General features: G+C 31.8%; 1 protein-coding gene across 1 annotated transcript; it reads left to right on the top strand.

The window, feature by feature from the left end:
- Positions 1-1979: 1979 nt before the first annotated feature.
- On the top strand, positions 1980-12313 carry LOC139511938 (voltage-dependent calcium channel gamma-1 subunit-like). Its single transcript, XM_071299135.1, has 3 exons — positions 1980-2494; positions 10772-10921; positions 11956-12313. The coding sequence occupies exons 1-3, from the start codon at positions 2269-2271 to the stop codon at positions 12153-12155; spliced, it is 576 nt and encodes a 191-aa protein (XP_071155236.1). The 5' UTR covers positions 1980-2268; the 3' UTR covers positions 12156-12313.
- The last annotated feature ends 3265 nt before the right edge of the window (positions 12314-15578 follow it).

Raw genomic sequence — 15578 nt, 5'->3', positions numbered from 1 at the left:
TTCGAATTATTTTATAATTAAAGGCGTTAAGAAACCTTTGGTGACCCCACAGTTTAAATGTCTATCGTAGGTACGTCGTTAACAGTGGTCGTTACAGACAAACGTTCACGTAAATTGTCCCAGTCAATGGATGAATTTAATGTGTCAATCAATGGCCACAGCCACACTGTTTTGAATTTGATTCTATATTGTGACCTAATGTAGGTAAAAATTATGAAGTAAGAAATAGTTGAAAGATATTTTTTGAAATGCATTATTAAAAGTTTGGCTTTACCTGTACGTATCTAAGACTTATTACAAACATGATAGAAAATATTATATTTTACATTTAAGTGTTATGTCGTTGTTCTCCTCTTATATTTAATGCGTTTCCCTCGGTTTTAGTTTGATACCCCGATTTTGTTGTTTGTCCATGGATTTATGAGTTTTGAAGAGCGGTATACTACTGTTGCATTTATTTACTATGATGTTGTTTCCCGAGCCCGTAAATTTTGATACTATCCGTTAAATTAACTTATTCTAAAAGATTAAAAAAAAAATCGTTGTAATCAGATCATTGAAAAATTCATATTTTGGCATTGAACATTTCATTTTCACTTTGAATGACGTCTTTTACTAAATGCATTATATATTGCATGTATACTGATTATTTTTTCAATCTTAGGCACATAAGTTTGTATGAGCTCTTATGCTCTTATTGACTTTGAGTTAGCTTTCAGTAACTGTGAAAAGCTCAAATCTGTACTTTGTGTTTGTTTATAATTAGTTTTGTGTGTATGTGTGTGTGTTTTGTATCGATCTGATCGGAAATGTCATGCTTTTATAGTGTGTTCCAATTTTGTACTGTTACACTACTGTCCCAGTTCATGAGCTAGGTTTGGCGCCAGCAAATAAGGTACGCCGGCTAAATTCTGTATTTGCATGTCCCGCGTCAGGAGCCTGTAATTCAGCGGTTGTCGTTTTTTTGCTTTATATCCTATGTGTTTATCGTTATTGGTAAAAAAAAATGTACATTATTCATGCCGCTTGTTTTCTTGTTTGAATTTCATCTTTCGAGGCTTGTTATATCTTACTATGGTACCAGACATATATAGAATGCAGAATTTTTTATGTGTATTCTGAATACATGAGGCATACCTTGTGCTGTAAAAAGAAGGCATAATTTTTTATGTGTATTCTGAATACATGAGTTATACCTTGTGCTGTTTTATAAATGGCATTTATAATTTAAAAAAAAACTTGAGCTGGAGATTTTTTTAAATCGCTTTGAATTTATCACAAAATAAAGGAAGATATATCAGTTCAAATTTTACAAGTTTTTGCGGCAAAATGCTGCCCACTAATTAGTATCCATTAAGAAATAAAATGTGCTTTTGTTCTAGGCATTTATAGTCTTTTCGTTTGATTTGTTTTACATTGTCATTTGAGGGCCTTTTATAGCTGACTTTGCTGTATGGGCTTTGCTCATTGTTGAAGGCCATACGGTGACCTACATTTGTTTTAATTTCTGTGTCATTTAATCTCTTGTGGAGAGTTATCTCATTGCCAATCATACCATATCTTTTTTTATACCTATTCTAAATATGAGCAAAACAAATCAAAACAACCAAATACACCAGTTAGAGGTTGTTTGTGCCTTGATCATGTGATTTTTTTCGTTTAAGTAGAACCAAGTAACATGTACAAGAACAATAATAACAAATTCCGTCTCCATGGTTATTACACAACCTTCTAGAGAATGTCAAATGATTATTATTGCATCATTTATAGTCATATCTCTCAAATTTGAATTAAACAAGTAATGAATATAAAACATGCACTACTTTTAACACCTAAAATGTAGCGGGTCGTGAAATAGGGATTACGGAGACTAATAAACACACGTATAATAGAAAAAGGATTAAGCGTTACATACAATGCGAATAACGCTTTCGTCGCTCTACGTTCAAATACACATGCAAGTAAAGTTTACCGCGACATTTCTTATGTATGTGTTTACCTGTATGGTGTAGTGAATATATGAAAGACCTTGATGTCTATTCTTTTGATAAACATTGTCTCCCAGCTAAATAAATCAAAAAGATGTGAAAGAACAAATTATTGATAACCATTTAGTTGGGAGTGACAATAATTCGTTCAATTTTGACCGCATGCTTCCGGCAACGATAGAAATATTGCTGGATATATTAGAAATATTGCTGGATATATTTATGACAACAAAAGATCAAATTTGTGTCTTTTAAAAGTGTCAGTAATATTTGTTGAACAATGAAGTTTTTTGATAAATTCTCACGGTTTTCGTTTGTTGCGATTGTTGTTATTATTATTGGTGGTATTGTAGAAATAGTGGCATTAGCTACACCATATTGGACATTATCTAGTACGCACACGTTAGGAAATATTGGACATTCTGGACTATGGTTAAATTGTAGACGAACACAAGCTACAGTGGTGACAACTGTTAGTTGTTCTAGTTATGCAGATGCAATTGCAGGTACGTAAAGTGAATATGCAAAATGTATACAACATGAAATTTGGAATTCCTAACAGTTTCCCCATAATTTAATAAAACCAAAAAATGTTTTAATAACAGATAATAATAGTGTACCAGGCGAGACCACCAATGTCCTTACCGTGTCTGCTAGCTACAATTTAGTGCTCTGGTACTGATTTGTTTTTGAATGTTAGATTTTAAATTGTAAAATTTTTCTGCATCTTTAAAATATGTAATTTTACGAAACCAAATTAACTCCCTCGGGCAACGATGACCTTAAACGATTTCGGCTTTTCTTTCAAAAGTTTACATCATAGTTTTGTTGTTAACAAATGTTTACGTTGACTTTAAGAATGGTTCATGATAGTTCTAATCAAGTTTGTTTTTCTGTTCTAAGAAATATAATCAATTGTTATTGCTGAAAATGTAAACATGTTGTAAATTTCATTCCTAACATGTGACAGAGGAGTACATGTATGATAATTAATGATGTCGAAATGTCTATACACTACCTTCCATTGATAAGTTTAACTATTTAGTTTAAACCTGTGTTTATCTTAAATTATATTTAAATTTTCATTAAGATCATCTACTAAATGTCTTTACAAAAACATGCCCACATTAGAAATAAAAACAAAATAATTTCTTATAATTCAATGTGACATCTGTTTGACCACTTAAGCATAAAAATTGTCGTCTGGTAGCATTCCACATATTTGAACTTGTAAACCTATAGCTACAGGGGATACTAAATTACACACTCACGGTCTAGTCAAAATTGAATTTCTATACATAAAGATGGTCGAATATGATAATACAATGTAATTAGATGCGTTTAATAAGAGTCATCTTTGTATTATATATTTTGTACATTTACAAAAGTCGGGAATGATAAATATGTACATCTTAAGATGTACAATGTAACACGGATATCCAATTAAATCGGGCCCGAGAACACAGTTATTTCGTAGTGCATTTCTTTTAGACAATACATTCAAATTAAAACAAGTTGCTTTCTTTAAAAAAAGAAAAGCAATACATGAACCTAAGACCGCTGACTGCCGGGTCACCAAAAGATTGTTGCTGAATTTGTGTTTACTTTTGAATTGAAATAATTGATTGTGAATAGAAGAAGCCAGTTGAACGTATTTATTTACAGCTTCTACTTGAATAGTTATTTTAAAGCTCGACTATATATTACTTGGGAATGTACTTATTTTTTCCGATTATAACCCATTGGCAAATCCTAATTTCTACTAACCGGATGACTTATGCAAATTGCACAAACCTATCGCAATATAAATTTATGCATTCAGATTGCTTTATAATCTGGAATTCTGAATGCATTTATTTTATCTATCACATCTTTATATTTTGTTTCCTAAATGAATACCTTTATATTCTCAACTCGTATTTGAAGCTGTCTTTACTCATGGTATAGATGTTGTATGCGGTTAAACCTGTGGCATGCAATTGATTGGGACCTCTTATGAAGAGACTTATTTTGGTCTCATGAAACATATCAAATTTTAAGGATTTCCTGATTTTACTTAAATCAATTCAAACATTATACAGAGAAACTTAGTTTTGCCAAAGAATTTCCTAATTCAGAAGTTTATGAATACCTGTACACACTTTCAAAATAACCAATTTATGTAAAAAGGTATGTAGATATAAAAAAAACGCCAGACACGAGTTAAGTCTACAAAAAAAGCATCAGTAACGCTCGAATGAAAAAATTTAAAAGGCTAAATACATTACAAAGTTAAGGAATCTATTCCTTGGGTAGACAATCCTCAGCTTTTTGAAAAGGCCAAAGTTTATAATAGGACAGTGTCTCAAAAAAGAAACAAAAGAGAAACAACTCGAGGTCAGAATACCGTTAGTAATGATGACCGTGCTTGAAAGTCACATGTAAAGCTCTTTCTGCCGTGTCCTGAATTTAGATAACAAAAACGAAAATAAGCTTCCACGACTGAATTTAATAGTTTTGCATGCAAGTAGTATTTTAGCGCACGAAATAGTAAATAGAAAGCATCTCACTGATACTCAGGAAAAGAATACGCATTTGCGTCATCACAAATATTAATCTAATAGTTGAAATCGAATGTCAAACGGCTTACATTAAATGTTCTGACTCCGGATGCATTGACATTTTATCCGAAATTTTTGAGAACGCAAACCGATATATATAGTGTGCTTTTGAAATGTTATCTATAATGTGAATGAATCAAGACGTGTAGGATAGTTGGTCAACACAATTAATACAATTTTCAAAACCGTACCATAGTACAAATAAAGTTTAGATGCTAGAAGGTTAAATTATTAAAACAAACAAACAAAAATTGAATTAAAATTTTATAATAAACTATAACGTTCCTATTAGTTATTTTTTTCAAATTCTTTTGAATATATATAATCAGGGGCGTATCTAGAATGAAACGATGTGCAAGCAACTACCGCCGAGCGGATCGAGGCGAAAAATTTTGGGACCCATTTATGCAGAAAAATATTTTTTTTTTCGGTTTTCGGTCAAAGGACGGTTAAAAGAGGAGCTATAAGAAGATAGGACTTATAAAAAAATTATAAATGTAAAACTATTAATAAATCTTCTGAATGGAGTAATACATAAACAACACATATTTGTGTTACAGAATATACTCAAAATTGTCCAAAATCTGCTCTTCGGGTCTAGGCAGAAACAAACTTCTCTATTACTTATTCAATATTCACACTGAAAACCCCATGAATACGCAGTAATGCTAGTAACTGTCGTTGTTCATTGTTTTCAACATAGTTAAGTAGTACACCAATAGACCTCCACGAGATGCTATAAACCAGCGTACGTGTTCTGCATCGAGCGACCTCCCAATTGAATTCGTCAAAATAACATGCCAAGTCAGTTTCGTATGTCTCAGACAATGTTGAGATTTGTTCGTTTCTTATATTTCCTACAACACTATGAAGCAGATACCGCGCAAAGAAGCGATTTTCTGATAATACTAGACGCGACTCCACTCTCCAGTTCCCTTAATTTATCATATGAACGCAAAAAAATAATGAGACTTTCCAATACTGTTTTTGGTGTGTTTGCAGGGTGATTGGCTCCGGTAGTCTGTCGACCACATCGCCTCGGCATATTTTCAACGATATCGAAGGGTTTTGATAATTATAATGCCGATTGGAACATCTCATTCCAAACTAATAAACCGTACACTGTAAAATATGCTCCAAAACTACATGTCTTAATTATAGACTGAGTATTACAAATTCAAATCTTGTAAAAGATACAAGTTACTGTTCGATTTTGTCATAATCTCCAATAAAACTTTTATTTTGAAACCAAATGCCGTCATTTAATGATATTTCATCTGTATCTGTATGAGAACGTTGTCGATACCAATACTGGCTTTGATACAAAAAAGTGACAACATAGGTGTTTCCTTTAACATTCAATTTATAAATTTTTATTTTGCCATATTGCATGCCGAATTGATGTGCACGCAACTGCGTGTCAGCGTATAGGGAGCTACGCGCCTGATAATATCAATAAACACGAACGTCAAGTATTTACGGATGGACTTTTTATTTATCGAATGAATCTATTTTTAAATTCTAACATTCCACTATGTGAATATATTACTATACAAAGACTTCTAAATCCATACTAACAGTATAAAATAATCAACATTGGGGTTGTAATTAAATTTTGTTGTAATTATTGTAAATTATGTGTACGGTTGTTGTGAGCTGCAAGGATTTAAAATCATGCTTTATGAATTGAAAACACACAAGTATTTTTATTCACGACCGTTTAAAATTTAAATATTTAATAAATTGATCTTACTTTCCGTTTTATGGATATATTGCAATACAAAAAAATAAATAATAATTACTCATAAAACATAAAAACTAAAATGGTATGAAATAATTAATGTAGAAATATAATGATTATTGTTCATACACATTTTTTTGTAGGAAGCAAGAATTTATTTAGATTTAATTTTTATGTTTCCTTTACAAATGAATATTAAAAAATACCAAAGCAGAGTATCGTCATATAAAATACTTTAATTGCAACTCTAAAAATATTCTGATTGCAATCATTGTTAGTTTCTCCAGAAACATAAATACAGTATTTATTTTGTATATATTTGTTTGTTTCCGATTGAATTAAATACTTTTGATAAGAATATTATCTTTCTGTTTTCCGATCTAATATTATTTATCTTTCTGTTTTCCGATCTTATATTAATATTTTAACCAGAATTTTATCTCCCGTAAGTCTAGTATGATGAAATACACAGTATCCCGTGGTTAAATCTTCAAACATGATTAGTTTACATGTTATCGAGACAACAGACAATGCCACGTTATAATTGACCCAGATACACACAGTACACAGTGGTCGTTTTAAAACAAATATAATTGCGTCGTCAAGGGCCATCAAGGGACCATACCATAGACGTAGATAACAACCTGTTAAGACCTGTATATATGACCGAAAATTTTAGAGACGTTCCGAGATTTTTATTCTGACTTCCGGCCGAGAGATATCGAGTGGCCCATAGACACATTCAAAACTCACCAATATATAAACATGAACCCCTCAGGGGGTTCATGCAAAAATCGCACCTGCTCTTTCTCAAAAAGAGTTGTACAGTGTAACGTACTACTAGTGGGACAAATAATGTCAAATTTATAGAAACTTCTACCAGCTCTTACTCAAAATATTGACAATTCTGTGTTAAGGGGGTCTAAAATTCAGTTTGACAGCTTTCGACGTAATAAAATTTGACCTTTTTTAACCTGACCAAATCACTACTTTACATAAAGATTCAGCACCTAAATTTTTATATCATGAAATTACATCCCTTACTTAATATTTCATGCATTAAATATCAAGAAATAAATTGGGAAAGTGTATCAATTAAAAAATGCAAGTTATACTGTTATTACACTGTTCACAGTAGGGACTATATTCCAACGAAAACCAAAGGGCGATAACTGTGTCATTGGACCTAATAAATACATTTTATAGATCATGTTATTACATCGACAACCCAGTGGTTTTATCTTGCATATTATATATATATGTTAAGTTGGTTTTTTTAAAAATAGCTGGGCTATGCTAATATGGTAATGCAGAAAGAGCACTGTACGCATGTCACCTATTCAGTACTCGAATTTCGTCGTTAGAAGACCAAATTGGGGACATATATCTGTTCTATATTTGGAATGTAACACATGTAATACAATATTATAAGTAGAAATTATATTGGAATGATTCACAAAGGTGTCACTTCATGGACAAAAATAAATAAAAGGTATTAAAACGAATTGTCTGAAAAAATATTAAAAAGAAAGTTAGTTTATAAGTGTGTAACTGACCCTTTTTTTAAAACTTTATGTGAAATGTCTTAAAATTAAGAACTGTTTCTAAAATTCCAACCAAACATATGAGTTCAATCAGTTAACTATTTTTCTTGCATTTTGTAATAAACAACAAAATGTCTGAAAATATTACACCACAAACGATAGCTGTGCTAATGGAAGTATCTTAGTATACAATCTTGCAACAACTATTAACAGCGTACTAACCATCTTCTTAAACTTAGAAATGATGCATCCATACCCCAGTTGTCAAAAAGAGACTATTTCTGGTTTAATTTGATTTTGGAGTCCCTGCGGCAATCATAACGATCTGATTGTATGTTGCTTAAAGTCCAGTTGCTAATATTTCATGCATGTTCAGGACGATATAATGATACAACGAAAACTGTAACTAACGTCTTGAAATTTGGTAATTAATTATGTAGAACCTATGCTGAATGGAGACTGCAATTTGTCTTACATTCATTTGCTATACTTCATGCGAACATAGATAATAAATAAACTACACTCAACATCGTTACATGATTTTCAGTTTGCCACAACAGCACAAACCCTTTTATTTTATCATGTTTATTACAAATAAAACACCAATGTCAAATGTGCTGTTAACGACTGCTGCCATCTCATATGCGTCTTCGCTAGCCAAGGGTTACGATCCACTCCCGCTCTCTTCTTGAAGATGTCTCATATGAAACACAATCTACAATGAAAAACGTTTGATCTATTGTAACGGGTAGCCATAAATGCAAATCTCAAATGAAAGTTTGATCACTGTACTGTAAAAATTGTGTTTATGACCTAAACACTTTTCTAAGCACATTTCATGTTGACGAATTGGTTACATGTTTAGGGGCTATAGATGTTTAATATCTAAACATGTACATGAAAGTGCTTACAATCTAAACGTGTGTGTCCTTTAAGTGTTAAGTCTGATAAAACTTTATTGTACGTTTATCGACTTTAAGAAAGCGTTTGATACTGTTTGGAGATTGGGGTTATGGCAAAAGTTGGTAAAAAATCAAGTTACAGGAAAAATTTTAAGAGTGATTTTTAATATGTATGATAACATTAAATCTTGTGTCAAAAAGGGAAATGATATTTCGGGCTTCTTTTCGAGTGATCTCGGAGTACGCCAAGGAGAAAATTTATCCCCTTTTTTGTTTTCTATTTTTCTTTCGGATCTAGAAGAATTTTTGTGTGAAAATAACATAAATGGACTTGAAACAGTATCAACGCATTGTCAAGAACATATTGGACTATATTTACAAATTTTTATTTTATTTTATGCAGATGACACTATCATACTTGCTGAAACAGCAAGTGATATGCAAAATACATTAGATATGTTTGAATTATATTGTACTCAATGGAAACTTTCTGTGAACACAGATAAGACAAAGATTATGATATTTTCAAAAAGAAAAAGCAAAAGAAACCACTTACATGATTTTAAATTATATGGTTCTGATATTGAAATAGTAGATTTTTATCCTTATCTAGGCTTGCTGTTTAATTGTAACGGTAGATTTACAAATGCCAGAAAAAAATTGATAGAACAAGCAGAAAAGGCACTCTATGCTCTCTACAGAAAAATAAGGAATTTAAATATTCCTATTGATTTGCAACTAAAATTGTTTGATTCTTTGGTTGAACCCATACTGATTTACTCTTGTGAAATATGGGGTTTCGAAAACATAGATGCTTTAGAAAGAGTTCATTAAAAAATTTTGAAAAGAATTCTTTCATTAAGAAGCAGTACTCCTAATTATATGGTGTACGGTGAAACTGGCACGTATCCCTTGGAAATTAAAGTACGATTACGAATTTTATCATTCTGGTCAAAATTATTGTTAAACAGCACGAAATTATCAGGATTATTATACCAATTTTTGTATAAGATGCATAATTCTGGAAATATTGTTTCTACGTGGATTAATTGTATTAGATCTACATTAGACAACACAGGTTTAAGCTATGTATGGAACAATCAATGTATTTTAAGAAATGTTGAAATCAAAATATATGTTAAGCAAATTTTACAAGATCAGTTTATTCAAAAGTGGTTTAGTGATGCTGAAAACTCTTCTAGAGGTGGATATTATTTACTGTTTAAACACGCTTTTTGTTTAGAAAATTATTTGGTAAGATTAAAAAAAGAAAATAGAATATATATTACCAAACTTAGATGCTCAAATATCAAAATTCCACTAGAAACTGGTCGATGGCATAATATTCCAAAAGAGGAAAGACTATGTACTTTGTGCAAAAATAATTGTATTGGAAATCAGTTTCATTACTTATGTGTATGTCAAAATGACGAGGTTAAAAAATTAAGACGTGCATATATCCCAAATTACTATATTGTTAACCCCTCAGAATATAAAATGAAAGGTTTGATGTCTTTATGTAATGTAAAAGTCTTAAATAACTTGTCTATTTTTATCAAAAAACTTATGAAATATCTATAATTTTAATATATTATCACTTACATGTAATCGACTGGCTATCTCAGATCCCATTATTATAGCTTTGAATAATTATCACGTGTTATGTATGTGTATACTTGTGTACAGAGAATAAGGTATAATGAACTATGTAATGTATATTTCTTTCTATCTTGTTCACCATTGTAATTTAAATTATTACTTGTATTATTTGTCTGCCTCTTGTTACAGTGTAAACTGTCTAGAGTGTTAATAAAAGTTGAAAAAAAAAGTTGATGATAACAAGTTTATGTAAATTATTCGATACACACCTTTTTTTAATGCAAATCATATACATATTCTTCTCTCCTCTCCGCTGCCTGTATATTTGTCCCATCTCCTCTCCGCTGCCTGTATATTTGGCTGTATTTAGTAACAATATTTAACTTTATATTTCCAGGATGGATGGTTGCAGTGAGGGCATTGAATGTGATTGGTATGATCTTTGCGAGTTGTGCTCTGGTATTCATGGGATTATTTACCTTTCTTTATTCAGAGAAATGGAATAAAATTATCAGAAGTTCAGCACTAATTAGTGCTTTACTTGCAGGTGGGTAACTGCTATTTCTACATACGTTCACCAGTATACTCAATGTTTGGGTCAAGATTAAGTTTATTTAAAAACAATATTTTCAGGATTTTTTTAATTTTCAGAAATGTTTTGCTACAGTATAAGAAGCCCAATATTATATTTTGTCGAAAAAACTTTGCATTCAAATGGTTTTGTGTTTTCCTCCAGTACATGAGGTCGCGGGTCCAGTCAACGGGCTGGTCACTCCAATGACTACTTTATTTGTATCTGATGCTTCTTTTGCATGTATTCGGCATTTAGATAAGAATCATAATGATAACCCCAGATAGGCTGACAAGTTATTCCATTTTGAATCCGGTTAAGCTTTTAGTTATCTTTAAAGATCCGTGTATATTCATAAACATTTAAACACATTGGATATGTACACGAACTTTGTGGCTTGACATTGAGCATCAATATATTTATTCATTACATATCCAGTCGTCTCATTATTACCATACATTAATACCAAAAACTGGTTATAATTGAAAATGAGGATTTTAACGAGATCATAAGTATACAAAGGTTAACATTTACATATATGTAACTAATAACAAGATGACATGAATCATTCCAGTAATTATTGTACAAAATTAAATCAATACGTTCAACACATTTCCGTCAGTTTGTCAACGATAATGATTCGATCTATCAAAAAGTAAAATCACAAAAATACTGAACTCCGAGGAAGATTTTAAACGAAAATTCAATATTCAAATGACAATATCAAAAGCTCAAATTTATCAAACGAATGGATAACAACTGTCATACTCCTGACTTGGTACAGACATTTTCTTATATAGAAAAAGGTGGATTAAACCTGGTTTTATAGCTAGCTAAACCTCTTACTTGTATGACAGTCGCATCATATTCCATTATGTTGACAACAATGTGTGAACAAAATAACAACATAAAAAGTATAAATGTCAAAAATAGTGGTACAGAAGCCAACATTGTTTTAAAACTTATCTGTATAGACATTGGGTATTCATATTTTCCTATGTATTTTGCAGGTTCTTTAGTCATTATTGGTGCAGTCCTGTATGGAGTTTCTGTTAGCCAAGGAAAAGCGCCAGTCCCATACCAAGTCGTTAGTGCTAGATATACACATTCACTCTCCTGGTCATTTGCACTGAGTATAGTAGCTGCAATATTGTTTGTCATAAGTGGTGTTATAATGGGATTTGCCAAAACACCACGGATAAACAGTTGAATGAATTGAAACACTCGAAACGAATCCGGAGTGCATGGACTATTTTTGTGACATTCGAATAACCGCCTATTGGATGGATAAATAGATATCGGAATGAAAAATGATATATTTTTAGTACCTGTATGATGAGTAATAAAATCAATATGGCTCGCACGTTATACAGGTTCAACGATGAGCTAAAATACTAGTTGGGGAAATATTTCATCCATTGGTCCGCACAAAAAACTAAAGTTAACAATAACAATTTAATATCAACAACCTTGATATAACAATATTTAACAGAACTTTCAATACATTTAAATAATCAAATAGTGTCATAGTCGTAACTACACTACTTACCGTGTATGGGAATAAGCCCCGCCTCCCTACTAACCTAATATGGAATATACACGGTCTCCATACGGTCGTTTTAACCAATCATGATATTCCTAGAAATGTATAGGAAGTAAGATAAATTCTTAATACCTGTTTGCTGAGTAATAACATCATTATGGCTCGCATGTTATACAGGCTCAACGACGAGCTAAAATACTAGTTGTGAAAAGTTTTCATTTGTGCCTTCATAAATGTTGATATCAAATCTAAACGAAAATGTTGAATATTTTAATTCATTGTTTGCCCTGAACGCCTTAATTTCCCTGTCAAATAAAACCGATGTTTCCGACATGTGAAATATAATTCTCGTCATACAATACTAAAGGTATCCATAAAAAAATATGCATAAGAACGAAACGAGACCACATAGAATAAAATCAAATTTCTCTTTTGGATTCTTGTAGCCGCTATCCAGTATTGAATGTTCGTAAAGCCAAAGAAACATCTCAATAAAAGTGTTTATACTGCTTCGGACAATTACATATTTGTAATATCGTTTGGTTTTAAAAGTTGAAAGTTACTTTATATACTAGTAATGAATTCATCATTTAAAATAATATCACAAATAGTTGAAGTGTTCAATACAAATACCATCGAGACAACTGCCAACAATGAAAAATATGGGTAAACTATGGTCAAGAAATCAATCTCTGAAATTTTCCTACCCACTATTAAAATCCAAGGCGATACCAAATCCATTGACTATTCAGAATGTAAAACATTTCTGTTTATTTTCAGCATACCTTTTAGGACTTTTAAAATGCTTGAACATGTCTTAACTAATAATTTTTCAAAATTGAATGACCAGGACTCAATCATATTTATATTCAAATGGCAATCGAAATCATCAACCCTCGGTCCGGTTGACTCAGATGGCATTCAACAGAGACATTTGAAATCAATACCAAATTCCATTAAGATCATGAAGACATAAACATAAAACAACAACCGACAGTTTAAATGGTTGCCTAAATGTGACAAAAATGCACGGCTTCAAACTAAAATATAATTATGATAAACGTGATGATACCAAATCCCCATTTCTTAAATTCTCATTTCTCAACAGTAACAAACATCATATCCTCTGTTATATCTTGTGACATATGCATTATCAATTAATACGGTACACTCATGGTCACACCATACAGACTAACTATGCGGTATGTGCTTTGAATGATCATTCTTGAAGGCCGTACGGTGACCTGTAGTCACTCACTGTTGTTAATTTGTATGTCATTTTATTCCCTGTTGCAGAGTTGTCTCATTGACAATCATACCACATTTTCTTTTTTTTTAAATGGTCAGTATAACTTGTGATGTAGCTCCTTTTCGTCATTTTAAACCAGAAAGATTGGAAAATAAAGGCAACAGTAGTATATCGCTGTGCAATAGTCATCAATCGAATAAGCGAAAACAAACCTGCCCAAGTGGATTATAAACCAAACTCGCAAGAAACACACCAACGATAAGGTCTGAGGAAAACTATTTAACAAAGGAAACACTAAACTACAACAGAATCAAACGCCAACATACACAAATAAACTGTTTTCGCAGAGATATGTTGGCCTTTTTTCAATTTTGATCATAAAAATGTTGAAATTAAAAAAGCAATACTTAGACATGTAAGACATCAAAATATTTAAAGTCGATAAACCATGATAACTGAAGGTACATGGCTAAAAAATCTTCATTAAAATGATATGTCCCATCGCTAATACAACTGCATACCAAATACCATTGACTTAATTATTATAAGTTGTTACCTTCAAGCAGACTGAAGGTACATGGCTAAAAAATCTTCATTAAAATGATATGTCCCATCGCTAATACAACTGCATACCAAATACCATTGACTTAATTATTATAAGTTGTTACCTTCAAGCAGACTGAAGGTACATGGCTAAAAAAATCTTCATTAAAATGATATGTCCCATCGCTAATACAACTGCATACCAAATACCATTGACTTAATTATTGTAAGTTGTTACCTTCAAGCAGACTGAAGGTACATGGCTAAAAAATCTTCATTAAAATGATATGTCCCATCGCTAATACAACTGCATACCAAATACCATTGACTTAATTATTATAAGTTGTTACCTTCAAGCAGACTGAAGGTACATGGCTAAAAAATCTTCATTAAAATGATATGTCCCATCGCTAATATAACTGCATACCAAATACCATTGACTTAATTATTATAAGTTGTTACCTTCAAGCAAACCTATCACACACATTACGTGTAAACTCTGTAAATGTTTCAAAGTCAATGAAGCATGATGAGAGAGAAGGGCTATATAATCTCCATGGGAACAATACTTGCAGTTGCACAACTGAAAACCAATTAGCATTGACCTACCATTAATGGTTCCTCCTGAACTGACCTAATCATAAACTTATAAATGAAAATTAAACAAAATTGTCAAAGTCTATAGATCATGAATTAGGGGACAGAGCTAAATAATCTCCATGGAAATGAGATATGCCAATGCTCATACAACTGCATACCAAATATCACTGACCTACCACTAGTGGTTCCTCATAAACTTACCTAATCACAAAATAAGGCATGTAAACAAAACAAAAGTTTCAAAGTCAACAGACCATGACAAGGGAGACCTATTTGACCGACCACTTTGGTTCACCAATAACTAGACCTAATAAAAACTAATACAATTTTGACGCCGTCACCGCCACCGTCGCCAGAAACAACATACGTTTTACTTCTAGCTTTTTGACTCAGTCAAGGAGAGACAAAAACGGAATACGGTATTTGATAACAACTGCCATATTCCTAACTTGGGAAGAACAGTTTTTAAAAAGGGACCCCCATTACATGATGAATAAAGTAATTCCTTCCAGTTCAGATTTCTTATAAAGGAATCGATGCTATCAACACCAGCAATGTCGTTCGTCTAAAAAGGTAACATCTAAAATTCTACTTTTTTCTATACAGTCTGTTCCTTTTGTATTCAACAGTTATGACGGAAATCATTGCACCAAAAAGTATTCAAATATAAGTAAGCATTGCAAGACTGGCTTTCATGT

Source organism: Mytilus edulis, chromosome 2 (genome assembly GCF_963676685.1).
Source record: "Mytilus edulis chromosome 2, xbMytEdul2.2, whole genome shotgun sequence".
In the NCBI taxonomy this organism is placed as follows: Eukaryota; Metazoa; Mollusca; class Bivalvia; order Mytilida; family Mytilidae; genus Mytilus; species Mytilus edulis.
The sequence above is the reverse complement of the archived record's forward strand: the minus strand, read 5'-3'. Positions and strand labels throughout refer to the sequence as shown.